Source organism: Choloepus didactylus, chromosome 15, assembly GCF_015220235.1.
Source record: "Choloepus didactylus isolate mChoDid1 chromosome 15, mChoDid1.pri, whole genome shotgun sequence".
In the NCBI taxonomy this organism is placed as follows: Eukaryota; Metazoa; Chordata; class Mammalia; order Pilosa; family Megalonychidae; genus Choloepus; species Choloepus didactylus.
The window spans coordinates 11,210,035-11,233,273 of record NC_051321.1 but is presented as its reverse complement, the minus strand read 5'-3'; the positions used below and the strand labels follow the sequence as shown (position 1 = coordinate 11,233,273).

The window sequence follows — 23,239 nt, the reverse complement described above, 5'->3', positions numbered from 1 at the left end:
CTGCACTGGCTGTGACCCTCAGTCCTGCGCCTGGACAAGCTGCGGCCGCCCTGACCTCTCCCCGTTGGCTGGGATGACGCCATGTTTGTGGGCTTTTCTCTAGGCAAGCTGGGTGTGTGTTTTCCTTCCTCTCTGTGGCCACGGTGGTGGTAATTCCCCAAAGACATTTCCCTTTGGGGTCCAGAGTCCTTGATCTTTGGTCCTAATAAGTCAGGGTCTAAAGCTTGACTTTTCACCTAAGACTTGGTGGTCACCTCCAGGGGAATCCCATAGAAAGGGAACAGTGCAGCAGAGACCTGTCAGCCTCCTTGTTGGTGATCTACGCTTCTCTTTTAGCATGCAGATTTCTTTTTTGGAGTGGCCTAAAAGCCAGGAGATAGACCATTGAGAATACTGTTAAATTTCCTGGTAGGTGTGTCTGCCCATGGATGGAACATTAGTCCAGGAGGCTCCAGGAGGCCCAGGAGAGATGGCTGTGGCCTGGGCCCCTGCCTGCACCCCAACCAGCCCGTAAGCCACACCCCTCCTTATCTCATCCCCTTCTCTGGTCGGTTTTTGCAGACCAGAGTCCAAAACCCTCTAGGCCCAGGAGAGATCAATGGAACCTGAGAGGAGAAAGCAAACCCTGCAGTCCCCACGAGGCCATTCATTAGCGGGTGTTGCCTCCGGACACTTATTTGCCAGGTAGATTGCCCATGTCCACGCTTCCTGATTCCATCCCAAGACCCTGGTAGATTGCCTGTGTCCATGCTGCCCAATTCCATTCTGAGACCCCAGTCGATTGCCCGAGTCCATGCCTCCCGATTCCGTTCCAAGTCCCCGGTAGATTTTCCATGTCCATGTCTCCTGATTCCATTCCAAGACCCCACTCCAACTTGGATGGCTGCAGGTCTTTTGTTAGGACTCCAGGCCAAGCTTAGTGCGCTTTGTTGCCTGGCGACCTTGCAGTCAGCGAAATATCATCAATAATTTAACGAGGCTGCAGAGACCAGTATCCCAGGGGCCAAGTGGGAACAGGCCTCAGCTGCTGGCCTCTCTTCCTGGCACGAACAGAGATGGGGTGACCTGTTTATCTCCCGGTCAGGGCTCCCCCAAGCATTTAACTTTTGAAAAGGACCTGGGGCTTCTTTCGAAGAGGCTGCTCTGTGTCGCAGGCTTTGAGGTGGGATCATGCTGTCACATGGGGTGGGGGGCAATCCCGACAAAACATGGGCTTTTCCTGCATCAGTTCCCCAGTGAGGCCCTTCTTAGAAACTCCACAGAAGCCACATTGGGAGCTTTATTCCAAGCCTCAAATAGGAGAAGTCTGAAATGCCTGGTCACCAAAGCGGTTTGGAATGAGGACCAGCCTGTCGTCCCCACCTCCTCTTTCTTGCAGATAGCGTGGTTATATCCTGTCCCAGCCGCAGTCTCGTTCCACCACCACAGCTAACAGAGGTCAGGACTTGTGGTCCCACCTCAAGCGCCGATGGGGGCTGTTAGCTTGGAAGGTCCTACCCTGGGGTGGCAGAGCTCTTCGGGCGCCTTATGGGATATATATCTTGTGGGACAATTGCAGCTGAGAGAGGAGGGAGTTCTCAGACAGCCTCTTCCCCAGAGCCTGGGAAAGGGCCTGCCAAGCAGAATCGTCAGTGGATGCCGTGATAACCAGTTGTCTGTGGGTTTATCTTTTTTGTCAGTTCCTTCTGTCTGTCTCTCTTTTTCTTTGTCTTCTTGTCTTAGGATGGTTGAAGATGTGATGTCTGTCTGTTCTCTGTTGTAAGTAAATTTAATGGAATCTGCCTTCTATGTCACATGTGCTCTTTTCTGCCTTTTATTTATGCTCCGTGGCTGCAACTTAACGTATTTCTGTGGTGGGTTGGGCATTACGGGCCTGGGGTTTCCCAGGAGCAGAGGTTACTTTTTTGTTTCATCCTGATTAGCCTAAGTGAAACTGCTTGGCTGTGAAAACGTGATTATTCAACATCTGCCTGCTCATCAGGAATGGAGCTTTTTTTCCCTCCTGGCATATTGGATGTTTTCATCTGAAACCCATGTGAATATATATATATATACTGTGTGTGTATATACATATGTATGTATGTATGTATGTGTATATATATATATATATTTAACTCCTCCTTCCATTCTTTCATTTTAAATTGTACAGCGGGCGATGGCTCTCAATAGAACTGTGGCTCGACATTAAAATAACCCTCTCGTCCACCCACAGGCAGTGACTGCCGTGGCTTGTTCCTGCTAATGCATTAAGGAGAAATGTTGGGGCTGTTCCAAATTGAGACCTGTGGGGTGGAATACACAGTCCCTTCCGAGCGGCTCACAGCATGGGAAGTGGAGCCCACGGCTGTTAGAGCGATCGCCAGGCTGGGGACCGTCATGCCACCTCTGCCGTCTGTGTGTCACTGTCAGGCATCCATGGAAACTCTGTGGCTCTAGGCTCTGCCTCCCCTGGGCAGCCACTTCTCTGTCTCGCTGACCTTGCAAGGGAAGCTGGCCCGGTCCCAGGTGTCCGGCAGCCCCAGGAGAGGGTTGAGTCTCTTTGGCTTTCTTCTGCCTGAGGGATTTCTTGAGCATTTTAGTGATATTTAGCAATTACAAAATGTACAGTTATATATTTATATGCATGAATAAATATATGCATCAAGCTGTGATTTCACTGCTTTGATGGCGCATGCCATAAATGCTGTAAATAGCCATTTTGGGTATTCTTTTTATGACTCAATGCCATTGTTGGAGCATTTTAATTGAGAGAACACAAGGAAGGAACTGGAGTGCCAAATTGCTCTGCCCATTCAGTTAAAAGTTTAAGCAGGGAAGGGAACTAATGTGAGCTCCACTCACTCCCCAAAGCCCTTTGCTCGGGCGGGAGCAGGAAGGGGCAGGGGCCAGTCTCAGCACAGAGCCTCCTTTCAGACGGTGGGGATGACTTCCTGCTCGCTCAGTGGGCTTCTCCAAACTATGTGTGCTGAATTCATACCTTCCTCCTGGACCCTGCCTCCTTGACCTCTCTAGGAGTCTGACCTTATGTTTCCTTTGCCTCACGCCCCACCAATTATTTATATGAAGAGAAAGAAGGGGAGAGAGGAGTCGTGAGCTCTGTCTGTTGACTATGGTTAGGAAAGACATTAGAAAACTACCCCATCCCTGGTTCTACCTTTGGTCAGAATCCCACCTGGAAAGCTTTCAGAGCAGCAGGAATCTATTAAGTGCAAAGCTCCAGTCAGGAGGAAGGATGCTGCAAATTCTCCTTAAGGATCCAGAACTCCTTTCTATTTCTGCAAGGCCTCCCTCAGTTCCGTTTGCTAAGGGCTGAGTCTTCTTGTCCATCTGTAAATTGGTGTCAGGAACCTAGATCCCCTCCCCCCGCTTCAGTTGGTTCAGCTTTTCCTTAATGAATCCAGATAAATGAATTTGCTCCCCCAAATTTTGTTTTTTTAAAATAAGAATATCTGGGTAAATTTAGCTTCAGTTTCTGGGTCAGTTCTCCAAAATGGCATCACTTTCAAGATTTCCAGCTTGATTCATCTTTCCCTTGGGGTCCAAAATAATACCTGTTGAAAAGTCAGAATGAATTGTCCGTGCAGATGTGTCTTAGTGGGTGCTGGAGTGGTGCAGGCTGGAGGATGGGCTCAGCTGGACAGCCTCGGGGCGGCGGTGGTCCCGCCTGCCCTGTGCTGCTGCGGGGTTCTCTGTACTTCTGTCTGTTGTGTTTACATTTTCAATTTTGTTTCCAGTGACACATTTAGGGTGAAAAAGTCGCCAAAACGGTCTCCTCTCTCTGATCCACCTTCTCAGGTATAATGTTCCTTTGATATTTATGATTTTTTTGCTCCCCCGGGGAGAAGTCTGAAGTGAATGCTGCTGGGTTTTTATCCCCTTCTAGGAAACCGAGCTCCCCTTTCTGCTCATCCTGGCAGGCTCCTGCCTCCCACTCCTCTGCTCACAGGAGGTGTTGTTTGGATTCCTCCACTCAGGGAGGATCAGAGTGTCTGAGTGTAGGAAGAAGTTCAGGAAAAGTGTTAGCTGGATTGTATAGGAACCATTCCGGTCCATTCTGTCCAGTTAATATGCTGAGAACGTAAATGAATATCAAGTTGAGAAAGTCTGTTGACAAATGAATACATGGTGTGAAAATGAGAACACCGTGTGAACAGAACTCAGACTGACTGTGCCAAGGGCCCTGGATTGTGCAACCCAAATCAGAGGGGGGAGAAAAGGGAAACCCACCCCTTAAAGAAGTGGGGGCTTGGGCTCTTGTTCCAAATGAGCCCCTGTCTCACTCTTACTAGTTACCCTGCCATTTAAATTTATTCTACCCTGTTTACAGGGATGTTTATCCTCAGATATGGACGCCAGACCATTCGGGGCTATTTGGGGGTGCTCAGACAAGTGATGCCCCCCTGCTCCTCCCACCAGAGCCCCAGGCAGCAGACTCTGGACAGGCAGGGCCTGCAGTGGGAGGAGCTCAGCCCTGGGAGCTGGGGGTCTGGGCCCTGCCCTGCTCTCCTTAAGGATTAAGGGAAATAGAGATGAGACCCCCTCTTGTCACCTCCAAGGACAGGCCCGAGGATTGAGAATGATGTCACTGATGTGCAAACGCCCAAGCCCTGTAGGAGCATAGCACAGTAGTTGTAGTACTAAAACTCCCAGTAGTAAGAGTTTCCTTATTTTTTTCTAAAGTGAATGAGCAGGAATATCTAAAATAATCAAGATACCAAATCCTGATTTTTTAAACCCATGATCACCCCCTGAAACAAACCGTCAGAAAAGGGAACTTCAGAGGAAAGACTTGTTTCCTTGGAGGGAGCATTTTGAGCAGAGTCCGGGAAGAATGTGGGGCCCGCTCAGGCTAACGGGGCCCCAGACTCGTGGGTGGATGGGGTTTCGGACCCAGCGACTGCATGAGAGAAGAGACGGTTTGCCTTTCCCTTGCAGGACCCCACTCCGGCGGTCACCCCAGAGAACCCGCCAGTGATCTCCGCGGTGGTCCACGCGACAGATGAGGAGAAGCTGGCTGTCACCAATCAGAAGTGGACGTGCATGGCGGTGGACCTGGAGGCCGACAAGCAGGACTACCCCCAGCCCTCAGACCTGTCCACCTTCGTAAACGAGACCAAGTTCAGTTCCCCCACGGAGGGTAAGCAACTCGGTGGCCAGCTGGACCCCCAACCTGCCTTGGAGAAAACTGCTCCTAGGGAGCAGAAGGCCAGGAAAGAAACACCTAAGCCAGGTAACCACGCTGTCGGCTGCTCATCTCCCAATGCACTCGAATCTCAGCCTGCGTTTTCCAAATAACCTGAGACTTGAAACCAGCTGAACCTTGATCCTAAGATGCCTGCTAAGAGCCAAGCCCAGCACCCTCTAATTCTTGGTCCTGATTGCCCTCTTGAGCTTTGCTCCTTCTTGTCTGTATGGCTTATGTTCCTTCTTGTTTTTGAAAAAAGGCAACTCCGGTAACTTCCAAAGTAGGTCAAGCTCCCTGGGGGTCTTTTGGTGCCACCATTTTCCATCGGCCCCGTGAGCATTCAGACAGTGTTGTCAGACCTACGCAAGCCCCAAACCAGAGGGTCACCCCAGGTTTGCTAAGGAGAACACAGTTCCTGAGGAATGGGCTCCCAGCACTTCGGTTATTTCATTCATATCTTCCTCCTCTCATGTTTACTCAGTCTCAGCTTTGCCTTGTACTCAGATTTGAAAGATTCATGTATTTTATACCAGCTCAGCATTACTAGGTGAATCAGATTTTTTTTTTTTAATTACTTATTCCACTAACGTTGATTTTCTGAATCTGTATATTGGCTCATATAGTTCCTTTCTTGTTAGGACAGTTGTTAAGAGAGCCACTAGATCCTTCCTTCTGAGGGACTGATCCATTCTCCCGGCTTCAGTGCTCCTCTGTGTTCCCAGTCTTGCCCCCACCAGTGTGAGGCCGAAGTCCAATATTAGGCTTTTCATCACCATGGGGTTTTTTGTGATGGTTTTAAACCTCCCTTTCCATAATCTCCATTTATGAGAATTTTCTTAAAAATAAGTAGAAATCATTCTGAGGAGTTTCATGGGTTAAAGCCTCACCTCTGTTTCTTTGCGCTCATAAGGAATCAAGATCTCAGTTGAACAAGCTCCCTGCCCATCTGAGGGCTGGATGGGGTGTAACTGGGGTGCGAGCCATTTAACAGTGACCTGCAGGCTTCCTCTGAGGGCTCTTGCTAGATCAGGCTCTCGGTGGCCTGCGTTGTGCCCTGTCAGCTCTCTGAATAGTACCGGTGTACGTTTACAATGAGACCTAGTTCATGTTTTGCAAGATTTAGATGCCTCTGTTCTCGCTACTCAGAGCTGCCTTTCTGCATACAATTTGATGATGAAAAGACAATCCAAGTTATGTATACTTAGACATATTGGCATGCTGTTTACTGCAAAATGGAGCCTTTTGGTTGGTTCTCAGGTTGGCCCTCTGCCTTGGGGTTTGGGTTTGGGAGGCTTTGCAGTGACCGTCTCACTCGAGCCTGACACCAGACTCCCTGAGACTTGACCTTAGCCTCCTTTCAGTTCTCATTTTTCTCTGCACCCACCCCCAAGCCACCCACCTCAACTGAATGGAATCATGTCCTTTTCCCAGGGATGCCCTCACCCCTGCCTCTGCAGTGGCTGCTGCTGGCTCCGCTCTGTAATGCCCCCCATCCCTGCTCCCCACCCTTGCCTGTCTCAGTCCTGGCCTTTCCCTGGGTGTTCTCCCCCCAACCCTGCCCACCCCTGGTACTTGATCTGGTGGGCACTTAACACCATAATGATGATGTGTGCAGTTCTTACTTCCCTACTAGATTATGCATTTCCGGAAGGCAAGGCCTCCGTCTGAGTCATCTTTGTGTTCCCCACAGCATCCTGGACATAGTAGCGGCTCAGGAAAGATTTGTGAGGTGAATGAGATACAAGGCCAGGCAGGGAAACAGTTTCACGTCAACTGTGGCAGTTTCATTTTTGCAACAACACGCTGGGCTCCACTGGGCATCGTCCATGTGAGGCACGGAGAGGCTTTACATCCAGAACCAGCAAGGGACACTGAGCACAAGGGGTGGACAAGGCTGTTGTAATAGCACCTGTGGTTTCCTGCTTGTTCACATCTCTTGAGGCTTGAAAAGGAACTTCCAAATGTCAGAGAAAAGCATTCAGAAACCAGCCTGGGCTTGGCATTGTCAATAAAAATCAAAAGGCATATGATTCAGATGTGTCTGGGTATTTGGTTTTTTCATTGAAAACCAAACACATCTTTTTAATTTAGAAAATATAAAAGTCCTAATAGTATTTTCCAAGCTAATAGCTGCCTCATTCCATCGTATCATTTGTTCCTCTTTGATATTATGTTAGAACAGAGGATTCACTAGCTCAGTGACTTAATTTGACAATTGTTTCCTGGAAAAATTCAACAAACAGTTCAATATCTACACCTAGAGCAAAATCCCTTGGTACCTGTCTCCTTAGAAAACAATTGTGAGGATTTGGGCAGTCACTACTATAATTATAGCTGGGGGCAATCAAAAATCCATCATCTGTGCGGATACAGATCAGTTGCAGTTTTGCAAGTTGTGGCTCACTGGACCCACCTTCCTGGTGCATGCTGGTCGCCTCCAGCAACGGCTGAAACTGGACGCAGAGCCCTCTTGTCAGATCAGCCTTCCTGGTAACTTAATGAGGTCAAGCCCGGCCACGCCAGACACACACCTGGGGCTGCAGATGTGCTCATCAGAGTGCAGCCGGCCAGGCCCCAGCGGGGAGCTGAGATTGTCCTATGCCGAAGTCACAAATCACAGAAATAAGGAATTGGGGGCTGGAAATAATAATTGGCATCTGAATACCTATTTACCACAATAAGAACTCTGTAGATAATGTTACTAAAGCAGAACCATCATGGTGGAGTAGGGCGCCGTGCTGAGTTTTGTACATTAGTTCACTTCCTCCTCCCAGCTCTTGCGGATGGGTCTCTACCAGTCCCCAATTTAAGAACCGGTACACTGGGCTTTGAGTGGTGAGCAACCTGCCCGGCGTCGCGTGGCTAATCCGTGGACAGTGGGGTCTGCCTGTCTCTTTTCTGCTGTGTGTTTACGTGGACGTCAAACCTTCCTCTCTCCATCTATAAAACGAGGGTGGTAAACTATACCAGGGCTTCCCTTGGGGAGCTCTACGTTGTCGTTAAAATTTCAAAAACTTTGAGTGAAACGCGTTAGAAGGGTGCCCGAGCTATCGCAGTTCCATGTTTGGGCTGATATTCCATCAGCTCGTGGTGGTAGCACGGAACCATCGCCCGCTGAGTAGGAACTCAGTATGAAAATCCTGAACGCTCTTCTTGCAGTGATGCCGTAGTAATCGGCACTGTCTTGGAACAGCGTGGTGCTGTGTGGGAAAACCACTCCGTGTGGCCTCTGGGCATGAAACGATTAGGAGCCCCTGGGTGCACAGCCTCCCAGCCCTCTCCTAGCTTCGTTCCAAGGGACCCTGAGAGGACAGTTGTTTTTAGATTCACAGGTCCAGAGGGCCCTCTGACGACTGCCTGGTTTCTCTGTCTTGCTTAACACCAGGCTCTCCTTCTGATGTGAGATGGAAAGAGGCGTGCTCTCAGAAGCCAAATCCCCTCTTTTTGGGGGCACCCGCTCTGTCACAGAGATTTAGAAGGGAGATGGTGAGGAAGTTGGGAATAGCCGCCTCCTCCCCTTTCAAAGGGCTCTTCTCCCCTCATCACGTAAGTTAAAAGGTACAGAAATAATAGTGCATCTGATCTCCCAATGCCTTACATTTGCATCACCCATTACTGAGATTTTATATTACGTTATTTTAATCTGTTCAGCAGAAGGTAGACACATGTAGTTCCATTTTATAGGTAAATAAGCACAGAGGGGTCGGGTGAGTTGGCTGCCCTGAATCTGGAAATGAAACTCTGAACTCAGCTGCGTCCTTCTGGCTCCCTTCCAGGGCTCCTTCCAATCCCCAGCAAAGCTCTGGCGATTAGAGTCAGATGAAGACAGCAGCCAAGCCCTCTCGCTGTGCAGTGCCCCAGGATGAAATAATTACCAAAAAGCAGCCCTTGGACATGACAGGACCTATTTAAAATAACTCTGGGCCTCTTCAGCTTGCGGTGACCACATACTTCCGCGAGCAGCCTCCTTTCCCCCTGAGACGTGACGACAGCATGGCCCTTGGAGCCACTGGCTTTGCTCTTCCCGCCTGGCAGCCGCACGTGGCGTGGTGTGGGAGGGAAAGGGGTTCAAATTGGACACGGCTTCACCCCTCCTGCTTTGAGACAGAATTTAAAGCAGCTGAGTGAGGTTTGGAAACCAATTCAGTAAGTTGTTTCTTCGCAACAGCAGATTATCCTGATGACAAGAAGAGGCATTTTTCTTCACATCCTGCTCGACTACTAGACAATTATAAAGGAGGACCCAAGGTGGCTCTGATGGGACCTGGCAGGCCGTGTCGGAAGGAGCACCAGATCATCTAAAGCCCTCCAGGCTTCCGACACTCACCTGGGATTGAGGTCCTGTGTCGAGTGTGGGTCTCTTGTAACCAGGCGTGTTACAGCTGCAGACAGTTTTCTGGTAGTCAGAGAACCCCGCTTTTGTACTGCTGGGTGCTGCCTCTAAAAGGAGAACTGGGGGATGCCAGGCAGTGGAAAGGGAACCCCTCTTGGCAAATAGGAAATAAGGCAGAGAAGAGCTCAGTGACCTGAGACTGACCCCAACTCAGCTGCGAAGAAGTGAGCTACAATTCCAGGTGGGCAGAGCACCAAGGCGAGCTGATAACCAGAGAGTTCCTGGAAAAATCTCTGTTGTGGTCCTTTGCTCGTTTGGTGCATCCTTGGAGCTCCAATGTGAACAGTCCAGGATAGAACAATAAAATGAGAGCCTGGGGTCCTAAACTGGAAAGCGGAAGATTGGGAAAGACCCTAGAAGTCACCTGTCCATCTCTGTCCTCTGCCTCCCTCTCTTCTTTAAGATGAGAATATAAAGTCTTTTAGTTTCATGACTGCAAAAACAAATACCATACCAGGGGTTGGCTTAAACAACCAGGGTTTTTTGGCTCATGATTTTGACGCTAGAAGAAGACCAAAGTCGAGGCATCAGCAAGGCCATGCTTTCTCTCCGAAGACTGTGATATTTTGGGGCTGGTTGCCAGCAATCCTTGGTCCTTGGCTTTTCTATCACATGGCAGTGCATATTGCAGTGTCTTCTCCTTTTTCTTCTGGGCTCCACTGACTTCTGGCTTCCTGCTTCTCCCTGTAGCTTTCTCCTCTGTGGCCTTTTTTATAAGGTCTCCAGTAATACGATTAAGACCCATCGGGATTCAGTTGGACCACATCTTAACTGAAGAAACCTCGTCAAACGGTCCTATTTACAATGGAGTCGTTTAAGATTAAGATCATTTTTCTGGGCTACATAGCTCCGAGCCACCACTGTCGGGCAAGACCCTGCCGATAGATGTGCAGATGATGGCGAGAGACACTCTGAAATCCAGTCCCAGTGTTTTCTGCTCTAGGCTCTGTTCTTTCTGGGGGACACACAAGTCACATATAGGCCTTCAAGGAGCAAGACATCTTTCTGGACGTTAATCCACAAATTTTGGATTAATCTTTGTTCCCATGAGCATGACCTGCCTGCTAGAAAGATATGTTTGCTTCACAATACAGATTCAGAGACTCCTGAAAATTTGTCCACTTGGTTAAGTGCTTGAGTTTCCTTGACCACAGCCACACATACCTTACAGGTTTTAAGAAAGCATTCCAGGAAATATCTCATTTTAAAGCTCATATTAAAGAATCATTTCTTGAATGATACGTTCAACAATAAACAGAAATAGAGGAGTTTTCACCACGACTGCTATTTTTATTTGTTTTCTTTCTAAAAAACAAAGGCATTAGGCTGTACAGGTTGCCACTGGTGTTCTTGCACACCTGGCTTGTTAGCAGGTCACAGCCCATCTTGGAGCCCCAGGTGGGGCCTCTCTGAGGACACTGTCCACTTCAGCGTCATTCACCAGCGTATCTTCTGTGCCCAGGGGAGTGCCAGCCAGAGAGCCTGTTCTCACAAGCCATGTACTGGACAGGAGAGTTCAGTTGAGTGGCAGAGCTGGGTTACCATGTGGAACCACCGGGGAAACTGAAGCAGGGTTTCTAGTCTCCGGTGAGATGTTCTGGAATTTTCTTTGCACCCTGAAGTTGATCGATCAATTTGAAATAGGTCATTTCTCCACATATTGGACTTTTAACAGTCTCTGCTTCTGGAAATTTGATTTGGATCAGGCTCGTAGGCACTGATAGAATTTTGGGAAGTGCTCTGACTTTGCACAGCTTCTCTTACAAACCCTGAAGGAGCAATGCCCATTCTTCTCTTGTTTCACAGCATGGCTGGAGCTAAATTCTTGGCAAAGGACTGTTATATGGGTCTGGTTCCAAAATGTCATTGGGGACGTGGGGGGATTCTACATGTGACACAGGAGAGTTATGGAGAAATCCAACACCCCATCTGATAGTGCCTTAGCAAGGAGAATGATACCTTGAGAAAAGGGGAGCTGATTCACCGTTACCTTCTCAACTTAAACAGTCTAGGATGGAACAATGAAATGGTAGCCTTGGGGTCCTCAACCTGGAAAGTGACAGATGTAGGAGAGACTTTGCTTCACAATGGATATTCAGAGGCTCCTAAAAATTGGTCCACACGTTTAAGTGTTTAACTTTATTTGATATCTGAAAACTTAGTGCAAAATGCTTAAATTCATTCACAAACTTGTGCTTGTTCATGTCTTTTAATTCCCTTGGGGCTCTTTCAGTTTTGCCCAATGGCAGCAGCCCCTTTACGGCAAGAGATTTACCAGTCGGCTGTAAATAGCTGAGCCGAGCCTCTCCCTGGGCTGCATCAGAAGTCAGTATTCAATGGGCAGTCTCTGCAAGCTCAGAGCCTTGTTCTAGGGCCCGTCTTGCCCAGCCCAATTTTTTCTTTTTTTTTTTTTTTTTCATTTTTTTCCCTTTGGCACTGACCTCACCTTTTGTTTCTTTGTAGAGTTGGATTACAGAAATTCCTATGAAATCGAATATATGGAGAAAATTGGCTCCTCCTTACCTGTAAGTTCTGCTCAGCCATCAGGGGACTTGCTTCCTTCCCTGCCCTGTGTCATGATAATGAGGCTGCCTCCCACCCCCCACTGCCACCCCCACCCTGTGCAACCATCCCTGGGAGCTCAGACCCCAGTCGAGGGCCCCTCCATGCCCACAGCACCCTGGGCATGCACATGGGGTAAACTGAGGCTGGGAGATTGAGGTTGGTGCTCTATCCGCTTCATATGGCATTTTCAGGGAGAAAATGAGAGAATGCAATTAGGCTTCCCAGCAGAATCACTTCCTAGCCCAAGAAAGAAATAGAAATTTCTAAAACTGAGAGGTTTGGGTTGTTTTAAGGTGTGATAGTAGATGTTTTCTATAAATTAGTCTTTTTATATAAACTGAAGCTTATCTCTTCAGGCAATAGGCCTTTTTTTCCCCTTTTTCGTTTGAAGTGCTTATGATAGGCAACTGCCTTCCCTGCCTTAATATCAGCTGCTGCGGAGCCTCCTGTCCCCAGAGTAGCCTCTTGTGCTGTTATTCAGGGCTGCCCTTGGTGGCATGGCCGTGACACCAAACGGCCCTGGGCCCAGTGCCCTTATATTCATCTTTCTTTGCATCATTTGTAGATGCTGGGGTTGCTGCTTCTAAACTGCAGTTTTCTATAAGTCAGGCCCAAAGGCTGGACAGAAAAATGTACCCACAGACAGACTTAAAGCAAGTACCGAGTCGGTAAAATCACAGCCCCCCAAGGAAAAGTCCTGGGCAGCTTTGTCATCCCCTCTTGGTGCTGCTCGCTGCTGGGCCAGCAATGTCCCAGATAGTTGAGGCCACCAGAGGCTTGACTGCTGGAGAGTGAGACATTTTATCACTGAAGTGCAATGTCCAAGTGTTTTGTTATTGTTGATTTAAATGGACTCAAACCACCGAGGGGCCCCTTCTCCCATTGGCAGGCCCCATAGGTGGCTTTTGTGAAGAGTGAGCCCCACTCGGGAGTTGCAGAACCACACAGAGATGCTCAGCAGGTGTGGAGCCGCGCATGTGTTAGCCATCGCAGGGGCTTCTTTGGGGACCCCACGGAGAGGTCTATTCCTAGCAGCCCCCAGTCCCCACTCCCTAGCATAGCGTTCGAGGCCTGGGGACCAGGTCCCAGCCCACCCTCCTGCCGCATTCCCTCCTGCCCCTCCTAGGCCTCCTCCCCATGCCCATGCCCTGCTGGGCTGCTCGCCTGCCCTGGACGTGCCACGAGTCCCCAGCCTGAGCCTCTCTGTGCGCCGCACCCTCTGCTCTCCTTGCCCACCTTCGCTGTCCCTTCAGGCCGAGTCCCCTTGCTCTCTGCCTCCCTTCTCAGTGCCCCACTAGCCTGCCTCGATGGTGCTGCACCTCTTGCTGGGTCTTTGCTCACCTCCCCTGTTCCTCCATGTGCCAGCAACTCCCAGACTCCTGGACTGGGATCCACCTCCTGCCTCTGCTTGTGCCCACCTCTGGCTCCTGGGCCGAGAAGGCGCCCGGTGAACAAAGCGCAGCCCCCCCACTCCCTCTCAGCCGTCCTCCCTGCCCCTCCCAGCTGCAACACTCGCTTTCCCCTGCTTCCCTCCCGTCCTCCCGCCCTCCTCACCAGCACCCACTGCCTCCTCTCTTCTTGGTGGTGCCAGAAAAATGAAGACCCTTCCTTGATGAGTTGTTTCTCCTCTACTGAGGAGTCCCTGTCTTCACCTCTGTATTTTGCGGCCTGCTGCCCTCAAGCTGACCGTGTGATTCTGATCCCTGCAGCGTGACGATGACGCCCCGAAGAAGCAGGCGTTGTACCTTATGTTCGACGCTCCTCAGGAGAGCCCGGTCGAGACCCCTCCAGTCCGGATGTCGGACTCCCCGACCCCGTGTTCAGGGTACGGCGCTTCTGGGGTCCGGGGATTTCGAGTCGGGCCCCTCCACACGGTCACCCGGGCTTCATCCCGTCTGCGTCTCTCGCTCAGCGTCTGCACTCAGCGCCCCAGTGCTCACTTGTCATTTTCCCCCGGGAGGCAGCATGCCATGGCGCTCGCAGCCTGAATCCCACCTCCACTCCTGACCAGTTGTGTGACCTGTCACGAGGCGCTGACCCTTTCTGTGAGACGAGGGTGGTGATAAAACAGCCCTCGTGGCACCGGGTGAAGATTAGATCAGTCTTGCAGAGCACCTCTCAGCCGTCCCATGGGGTGGGGTGCCTGTCTCACAGAGCCGTCGGGAGGGTTAAACTGAGATGCTGTGTGAAAAGCACTTGCCAGACTGCCTGGCACCTGTGGAGTGCTGAGAGACGTTTATTATTAACACGGATGCTAACGTTAGCATTCGTTGGAGTTTACCTTCTGTGCTCCATAGTGCTTGGTTGGGTGAGCCCTAGGATCCGGACCTGCTCGTTCACTTCTACCCGCCCCGTTCACTGTGCGGGAGGGAAATCCCTTGCTTTTGTTTCCAGAACTTAGTGTGACCCTATAGACCAGAATCTGCCTTGGATGGTGGAAATGTTGATGACAACGGTGATGACGATGATAGAACAACAATAATGGTGCCTTTGATAGGCCCCGTGTTAAGTGCTTTACATGCAGCATCTTGTTTCATCTTCACAGAGACATACATTGTGTCCATCTTACAAAAAAGGAAACTGAGGCACAGTACCCTACATTTCTCCCAGGGTACACAGCCAGCAGCTGACAGCCTGCTTGACTCCAGAGCCCACGCCCCTTGGTCAGCGGTGTCTCTTCTTCTCTCCCTCCCTAGTCAGCAGCCCCTGGTGGGCCTGGGCCACCCGTCCCTCTAGCTGCCCAGGCTCAAGGCCCACGGCCACTGAACGTCGGGCCCATTTCCCTCTGGGTCTGTGCTGGAAGTCCAGGATCCCTTGAGATGTTGACTTAGGGGCATCCTGGCTGATTTCAGCGGGATTTCCCATGAGAAGACTCTAAAGATGCCTTTTGCTCCCTCAGGTCAAGTTTTGAGGAGACCGAAGCCCTTGTCAATGCTGGGGCGAAAGTCCAGCATCCTGTCTCACGAGGGCTGGTCCCCAACCAAGAGCCACCCTTGCAGGTGCCAGAGAAATCCACCCAGAAAGAGCTGGAGGCCATGGCTTTGGGGACAGCTTCAGACACGATCGAAATTGTAAGTGGGGCTGGAGGGGTCTGAGGTCACTGGTGAGGAGGATGGCCAGTTGGGTCCTGCCCGCAAGGGGGCCAACCCTTCTTCAAAGCAGCATCCCCTGGGGTCCCACCCAGGTCTCCTACCACAGAAGCCAGCCAAGGAGACTCCGCTCCAATTCTCACCACTCTTATGCTTTACTTACCTTCAGGGTTATTCAGCTTCCACTGTTAGCCCCTTAGGACTGATGGTTGCTCTGTAACAGTTGTCAGTCTACACCCTCCCTCCAGAGCCCTGAAGGCGGGCTGGCGTTGGCTGAAGATGGCAGCTCAGGGGCACCCTGCCTGAGGGGAACAGATGCTTTTCCTGGGCCTTAGTTATGGGCAAGCCCTTCTGTTTATAGACCAGACCTTGTACCTCTCGCCTCCCAAGCCCTGCTGGGGCCGTGCAGAGCAAACTGGCTTGAGCTGAAGGCCTCACCTAGTGACCTCCCTCCCCACTATGGATGTGTCCATCTGTGGACCTCTGTCTTAGAAGAGGGTTTGAATCCAGTCTCCCCGAGCGTATGATGCACACGTGAAATTCTTCTGCATATTGCAAATGGACCATTCTTCTGGGTGAATTTTATTTTAAGTTCTTTTACTTCCCTCCTAGCAGTCCTCAAGAGGGTTTTGAAGCCTTGAATTTAGTGTGTGACTTCTATTCTTCCTAATTGGTAGACCATTAATTTTATCCCATGCATCAAATATTTTTTGAGCACCTACTGTGCTGTCTGCCGGGGTTTGGATGCTGGGGAAATACTAGTGAGCAAAAAGAGGGCTTAGGCATGAGTCAGACAAATTTGCAAAAAAAAAAAAAAACGCTGCAAAAGCCTTGTGTGTGGTTCAACTTCTACAAAGTTGGCTTCTGACTTCAAAGTCTTTCTGATCTACCAAGAGACAGTTTTGTTGGAAATCATCTTGCCATTTTTTAAAAAGGTGACTTTTCCCCAAACCTCACTTGGTATTTTCTTGAAGAGTTATGTTTGCAAAGCCCATCAACCAGTTTGCCTTCCCCCACTGAGATTTTCCAGTAAAGAAGCAGGTAGTACCACGGATTGGTTGGGGGCCTGGGAGGCGTGGGGGTGGGATGGGGGGCAGGGGCTGGGACCGGCCAGTCTCGAGGGCTCCCTCGTCAGCGTGTGGGAATGAGTCCAGGGAAAGGCAAATGCTGGCTCTCTTTAGCCCTAAGGCAGAAATGTCCAGCTAACAGATGCCTGGTCCTTGCTTGGACTCGATGTCACTCTCTGCTCTCCTCTATTTTTCTCCCGTGCCCTCCTCTCTGCCGGCGTTCAGACCGCTCCTGAGGGCTGCTTTGCCTCTGCTGACGCCCTCCTCAGCAGGCTGGCCCGCCCAGCCTCCCTCTGTGGCCCGCTTGACTATCTGGAGCCCGACTTAGCAGAAAAGAACCCCCCAGTATTTGCTCAGAAACTTCAGGTTTGTAGCCCAAGTGTGACCTTTTGGGAGTTTGTCGAAACCTCAGTAGAAAATGAACCCCCAGCCCCAGAGGAAGTGAGGCAGGATTTGCTGAGGAACTGCTGAGAATGTTCCAAACAGAGTATCTTCCTCTCAAAGACGGACAGGTGGCGTTCGTCATCCCAGATGCCGAAATTATATAAATTGTTCGCTGATATATTGAGCAAACCATTTCTATTTCAATTTGGAAATTGAGCCCAAACAGATATTTTGCGGAAGTCTTTGACAGCCCCCAAAGCAGTTGCTGTGATTTATTTGCTGAGCGGAGGGTATCCGATCACCAGGGAGCCAAGCTATTTACATATATGAGACTATCTCAGCCTCCCGCTGAGATAACATCTGGACCCAGTCTTGCATCTGGAACCCAAACGGTTACCTGCTCTGTGATTTAAATTCGGCCATTTAATTTGATATCCTCTAGGCTAGGACCTTCAGAGTAAATCCAGAGGGAGTGCTAAAAGTCATTTGAGAGATGCAGCTCCTTTAATGGAGATTGTTGGCCAGCTTTACATGAAAAGAACAAAAGAAAATAAATCAGAGGAAACAGTGCAGTAAAAATTTTGATCCCATTTAAAAAAAAATCACTTCATATATTCAACTGCAAAATACTTCCTGACAGACATTCGAAAGGGTGATTTAAAAAAAAAAAAAAGGAAATTAAACACTTATTTCATGATCTGCTGAGGTGTTAATTGTGAAAGAAACATGGAGCGTGTGTTTTTCCTGAGTACCTGTCATGACACATTTGAGTGGCGCCTTCCCTCTTGGGATGTGGAGAACATTTACGTCCTGTCTCGATGCGTTTCCCCCGCGACGTGCTCATAACCCACCCGGCGGGCAGGAGGAGTTAGAGTTGGCCATCATGAGGATAGAAGCTCTGAAGCTGGCCAGGCAGATCGCCCTGGCTGCCCGCAGCCGCCAGGGCGCCAAGGTATCTGTTTGCTGCCCGCCGTGCACCCGCCTTTGGAGAATGCTGTGTGTGCCTCCACGGTCCCGGCAAGCTGCTTTGCTAACCACCCATCAGGCAGGCAGCTTTGGTGTCTGACCACGTGTATTTTCCAAAAACCTAAAAGCATAGCTTTTGCATCTCTACATGGTGAGCACGTGGTTGAGATTTATTTAACTCATTAAGGAGGGAATCAGGAGCTGGTGGAGCTGATTGAACAGAGAATAGGAAACACCAACGATGAGGATAGTCCGTGGGGTAAAGAGGGCTAATGATAAGGATCGCAAAATTAGACATAGAACTGGCTAATACTGGTTACGCAGGGCCCAAAGACCTTAACCTTTGAAATTATTATTTTTTTTCTACAACAATCAATTTCTCTTTTCTACAATACCTTGTAATATCTAACTTGACCAATACTGAGCCCTGATTGATTGTAAATAGTACCTGAACCAAAGCTGTCTTCCCCTAAGTCAGAGGACCCTCAGGGGAGCTGGCTCGATGATGCTCTAGGGTGGGAGTCAGGCAGTAAATAGTCCAGCTTGTAGCCCCGAGCCTCTGTTGCAATCACTCAACTCTGCTGTTGTCTCGCCTGAGCTGCCACAGGCTGGCACGCACGTGAGTGGGCATGGCTGTGCCACACTAAGCATTTTTTATGGAAACGCCCAAGGGCGATCATTTGCTGTCCCCTGCCTGGAGTGGAGTCTGATTGGGTACCGAGAAATCTTTTTGCCTGGCTTCCAAGTTTGGGGACGTTTTTCTTAAGCTGAGTGAGGTGCTGATGCTCTGCAGAACCGCCTGCCGCCCTGGGAGGCCAGGCCCACCCCTCAACTGGCAGGGGAGTTTGGCAGCCCATCAGCCCCTAGTGTCATGGAGGGGACAGCCCTGCAGAAGTCACAGCTCAGCTTGGGGCAGCTTTTCCCTTGACATTTTAGACCTGAGAATTAGCTACTCTGATTAGGAAGTGTAGTGGTTGAAGCGTCAGGGGTCTCGATCCTTATTACAGAAGGATTCTAGAGGCCTCACGGCGGGTCCGAGCTACCATCCCTGCTATGACAACGGAGCCCCAGTCTCCACATCTGGGAAACGAGGTTGGATGAGGCCAGCACCTCCCGGCCTTTTTTTAAAAATCCTTTTGATTCTGATACAGACTTAGGACCCCTTCCCCAGAATAACGTACATACTAATAAAATTTGGTACTCAACTTTAAGGAGTTCATAGACCTGCTGAAATGTATCCATGGACCCCCTTTTAAAAACTTTTGTACTAGGGGCTTCCTGTGAATTATCGCAGTTAGTTCTTCCCACGCCACATGAAGCCGCGTACTGTTGTTCTCCCCATTTTACAGCTGAGGAGATAGAGGCTCCAAGGAGCTAGCAAGTGGCAGTGCCAGGTTTTGAACCAAGCGCTCTGATCCCAGCATCCACTCGCCTCCCTCACTCATCAGTGATTCCTTGAACGTTTGCAGTGACTATGTCCTGCCTCTCGAGTGTCCCACGTCTCTCGTCCCCAGTGATGGTGGCAAAATTGGTGACGTTTTTTAGAGGCAGCTCGGTATAATGGAGAGAAAGAAGATGGGCTCTGACGCCCGATTGGGGCTTAAACCCTAGCCTTGAACACGTCCGTGACCCTCTGAGCCTCGGGCTCCCGTCTGGGAGGTGTGGCTGCGAGGAGCGAGTCTGCAGGTTGCCACAAGGATGCAGGCAGCGTGCGGAGAGCAGCACCATGCCTGGCACACAGTGGGTGTCTGATGAAAGAAACCCACACTTGTAGCTAGCATTTCGCTTTTACCTTTGTTACCTGATCGGACGCTGGCGGCATCTCTCGATGGTGGGCGGATAGGATACCCACTTTATAGATGGGGAGGTGGAGCCCTATGACCAGCCCGAGGCCTGACAGCAATTCCAGAACCCAGGTCTCCATCGGGAACCAGCCCAACTTGAGCTCCGTCTCCCTTGGCAGAGGGGGCTGGGGTTTCTCCTGATTCCCACCCTTGGTGCAGGAGCTGTCAGGGTGGGAGTTCTGCTGGCTGGCTCCTGGTTCCACGGAGCCAAAGGAGAGACCCTCCCGGACTCATCTCCCAGAAACAGAAGGGTGGTCACTCTTGTGGGCGCCCAGACTGGGAACAGTGGGACCCAGGACGGCGGCAGAATGTTAATCCAGGTCAGCGATGTCCTAGTCCTGGTTGCTAAACCATAAACTTGGGTTTTGTTTCCAAGAAAGTGAGATTTTTAGAAAGCAGTGAGGGTTTTTTCCCCCTCTACATTTATTTCTTGGTCTTCTTGGGGACTGGCTTCAAGACAGAATGAATTGGCTGAAGTTTGGCCATTATAAATACAGTGTATTCCTGGCCAGGAGAAGTTGGAGGCAGAATTGAGCATGTTCTGATAAGTAGCTCTGATTTCCAAGTTTGAAGTGCTCTGGGAGGCCCGTGCATCCCCACTCCCTTCTGAGAGCACATTGGATTTGCGGTCGGCAAATACTGGCTGGACTTGACTTCCTGTCAGTAACATCCTGCTCTCACACCATGTATCCTGATTTTGATTTAGAAAATATTGTCACATAATCCAGTGTGAGTAAAGGGAGGAGCCCAAGCTACCTCCTCATGTATTACAGAAACGCCTGCCAAAAGAAACGTTTTCTGAAAGTAAAGTCATCTTTAGAGTGAAAGGAACATTTTTCTCTACCATAGTAATTTGTGTTACTTTTTATAGAACATATTTCATCTGATGACGTTGGGCCCGTGGAAAGTAGATGCCAGTTCCTGTAGCTAACCGGCCCAAGGGGGATCCGTTTACATTAACCTAATTAGGTTCCTTTGGTTTCCTTGTTCATGTAGACACCTGGTTGCCCCTCGCGGCACTGGAAACCACCAACATAGAGAAAGAAAATAGTAGCTGTGTGTCTAATTTGCTCATTTTTCTGCCCCTGTAGTTCAGCTGCAGTTGGCATAGGCAAGGCTTTTGGGCAGCATGAGCTTAAACTGTTGCTAACATGAAATGAAATTACTCAGAATGAAAAATCATATTAAGGGGACGAAATTCAACATGAAATATGATGTAGGGTGACTTTCTGGTTGTTCCTTAGAGCAGCCTAGACTTACATTTCCCTTTAGACTGATGGATGGCTGAGTCAGCCTTTGAAGAATAACAGCAGGGTTTTTTCTGTCTCATTAGTAAGAAAACATCCCATGAAAAATCCACAGGGGCTGGGGATCCTGGCTGTAGCCTCATTATTACTTTCCTTCCGGACACTTCTGGCTGAACAGTTGGCTCCTGCTGGGACTAAATTGACCAGGGCCGCTGGCCATGTAGTGCAACAGCTCTGAATTTAACATTAAACTCAGGAAGGGTCTACAGGACCTGGGGGTCCTGTCTGCATGGGTTTCTGAGGGTTGTGAGGCATGAGGGGATTGATTTAATTTATGAATATAATCGATCCTGGTTGTGATCTTTAAAGTGTTTCTGCATTAGCAGAAGCCAGTTTAAAGCATGGAGGATGATCTGGGTAGCCGAGGGACAAAAAGCATGCGAATGTCAAGTTTCTGGATTGGAAGAAGTCCTCAGGACAGGCATCATGGTGGGGAAGTGCTGGTGATCTCCAGTGTCTAATTTCCCCAAGCGTCCTGGCTTCTCAGAGGCAGATGCTGGGTTTTACGTGAGCAGGATGAGGAGTTAGGTCTGGGCAGCCTGTAGTGTTGGGGAGCGCCCTGGTGTCATATGTCACATCTTCTTTCACCCTGTGTCCAGAATCCCACCCCCACCCCAACATTGAACAGTAGCTAGATGTAGGGAGCTGACAACAGGCTGGCATATTTGCCAGTTTCGAGCGTGTGTGCGAGTGGCCTGGAGGCCTGTGGTGAGGAGGGTTGTGGGAAGGAGTGGTGGGTTGTGGGCCTTCTGTGTGTGTGGAATAAGGGAATGGCAGTGAGCGCCTTCCTGGTGTCTGCCACTCTTGAGGTTGAGAAGTGCCGTAGTCGGATTTGGACAGGGCGGCAGCAGGGGTGAGTCCTGCCTGGCCTGGTGCCCCGTGGCCCCGGCACCCCCATGGGCACACTTCCGGCCTGGGTCTGCCCTGCCACGGTCTGCCTTGACTCCGATCCTCAGCCCGGATGATGCCTCTGGGGCTGCTCTCCCAGGCCCGGGCTATGATTGCTCAACCCCCACAGTCAGCCCCTGATGGCTACTGGGGCTGGGGTCCCGTCCCCCCAGCCCAGCCTGTAGGGCAGCTCCCCCTGGGGCCTGGCCACAGGGAATTGGCCACAGGGGGGACTGGGAGCCTGGGGGAATGATGGGACCGCTGCCCTTGGCTGCAAGGCTGAAGGGGCCCTGGCCTGGGGGCTGCAGCTCTGAAAGGGGTGCCAGAGGCCCTGGGGTTCTGCCAGGAACCGGGACTTTAGAGAGTGGATTGAGGGCTTGGAAGTTGGTTTCAAAGGCCAGTGCTTTTCTGGGTGGTGGCTATTCCACCTTTTAATTTGTGGTTCTAGCGGTTTTTTGGTCTCTATAGAGTAGCAGGTTGGGGATTATGTGAGAGAAAACAAAGCTAATCTAAATCTAGTCTTAAAATATCAAGGAGAGACAAACATTAATTTCACTTAAAAACAGCTCTTGGTGGTAAGGGAGTGCCAGCTTGTGTACGATGAATTTCATGAGCACACGGAGACTCAGGCAGTGATTCAGATGGATTCTGCAGTCATCTGTTCCTTTATCAAAAACCCCAGGTGGCTGGGATGAAAGGTGATAGTGACTTTCTTGCCTGGCAGGATCCATTTGCATTTACTCAGAAAGCTCATTATTTTGTTTATTTTTATTCCCTTCCTTGTTTTCCGCAGGAGTTTGGGCAGATCATAAATCCCTGCTCGGTTGTATCCAGTTTCTATCTATTATGATAAAGTTAGTTTTAATGAAATTCGTTTTCTCTTGCACTTCAGGGTCTTGGTGTTTCTTCTTTTGGGTCAGAACTGAATCTCATTCTGAGAAAACTTTTGGCTAAATCGTTTGGTGTCTCAGTTTTCTTCATCTTCCAAAGGACCAGGCTGACTTAGATGGTGTCTAACGTCCTTTGCATTTCAAAATACTATTGTTCTAAAATTTTTTTTTAAAAAAAGAACACATTATTTTACTATAAAAGTACTAGGAACAGTTTTTTTAAAAAATCAGAATTTAGTGTTTATAAACTTTTCCCATGAATACAAATATTGAGTTTTGATCCCTGGGTATATCGTTTTCCAGTTACTTCCTAAGAAATTTCCCCTATTAGAAGCAGAACCTTGAAAACCATTTGCAAACATCAGATATTAGCCCACATATGTGTGAGGCTGGTTTGCAGGCTCTTGCTTCTAACACTCCTAAGGACTGTTAATTTGTATTCTAAGCCAGTGTCATGTAAACAGAAGCTTCCTTAGGATCTGAGGCTGGGAAGAGTGTGTGGCTCATTTGACGTGAGCGTGTCTCTGGGGTCTGGGTGAACAAGGGCTGTGTGTGTCCCTCTCTGAGCTGTGGTTGTCATCCGGGCTTCACTTCAGGTTTAGCCCAAATATTCAAGGCAGAGCAGGGGCAGTGAACTCAAACCAGGTCAACCTGAACCGTT

The 23,239-nt window shown here is 49.7% G+C and overlaps 1 protein-coding gene across 6 annotated transcripts in view; it reads left to right on the top strand.

Annotated features, from left to right (window-relative positions):
- Nucleotides 1-23,239, top strand: part of TACC2 (transforming acidic coiled-coil containing protein 2) — a 221,079-nt gene that overhangs the window by 181,127 nt on the left and 16,713 nt on the right. For 2 of the 6 annotated variants that reach the window (XM_037803961.1, XM_037803960.1), the window contains exons 10-15: nucleotides 3,735-3,795; nucleotides 4,936-5,230; nucleotides 12,042-12,103; nucleotides 13,853-13,968; nucleotides 15,043-15,214; nucleotides 16,525-16,665. In XM_037803961.1, coding sequence (XP_037659889.1) covers nucleotides 3,735-3,795; nucleotides 4,936-5,230; nucleotides 12,042-12,103; nucleotides 13,853-13,968; nucleotides 15,043-15,214; nucleotides 16,525-16,665 — 847 coding nt within the window. Of the gene's footprint in view, nucleotides 1-3,734; nucleotides 3,796-4,935; nucleotides 5,231-12,041; nucleotides 12,104-13,852; nucleotides 13,969-15,042; nucleotides 15,215-16,524; nucleotides 16,666-17,545; nucleotides 17,636-23,239 lie in introns of all 6 variants that reach the window. The other 4 variants (XM_037803966.1, XM_037803962.1, XM_037803964.1 and 1 more) reach the window with 4 other exon arrangements.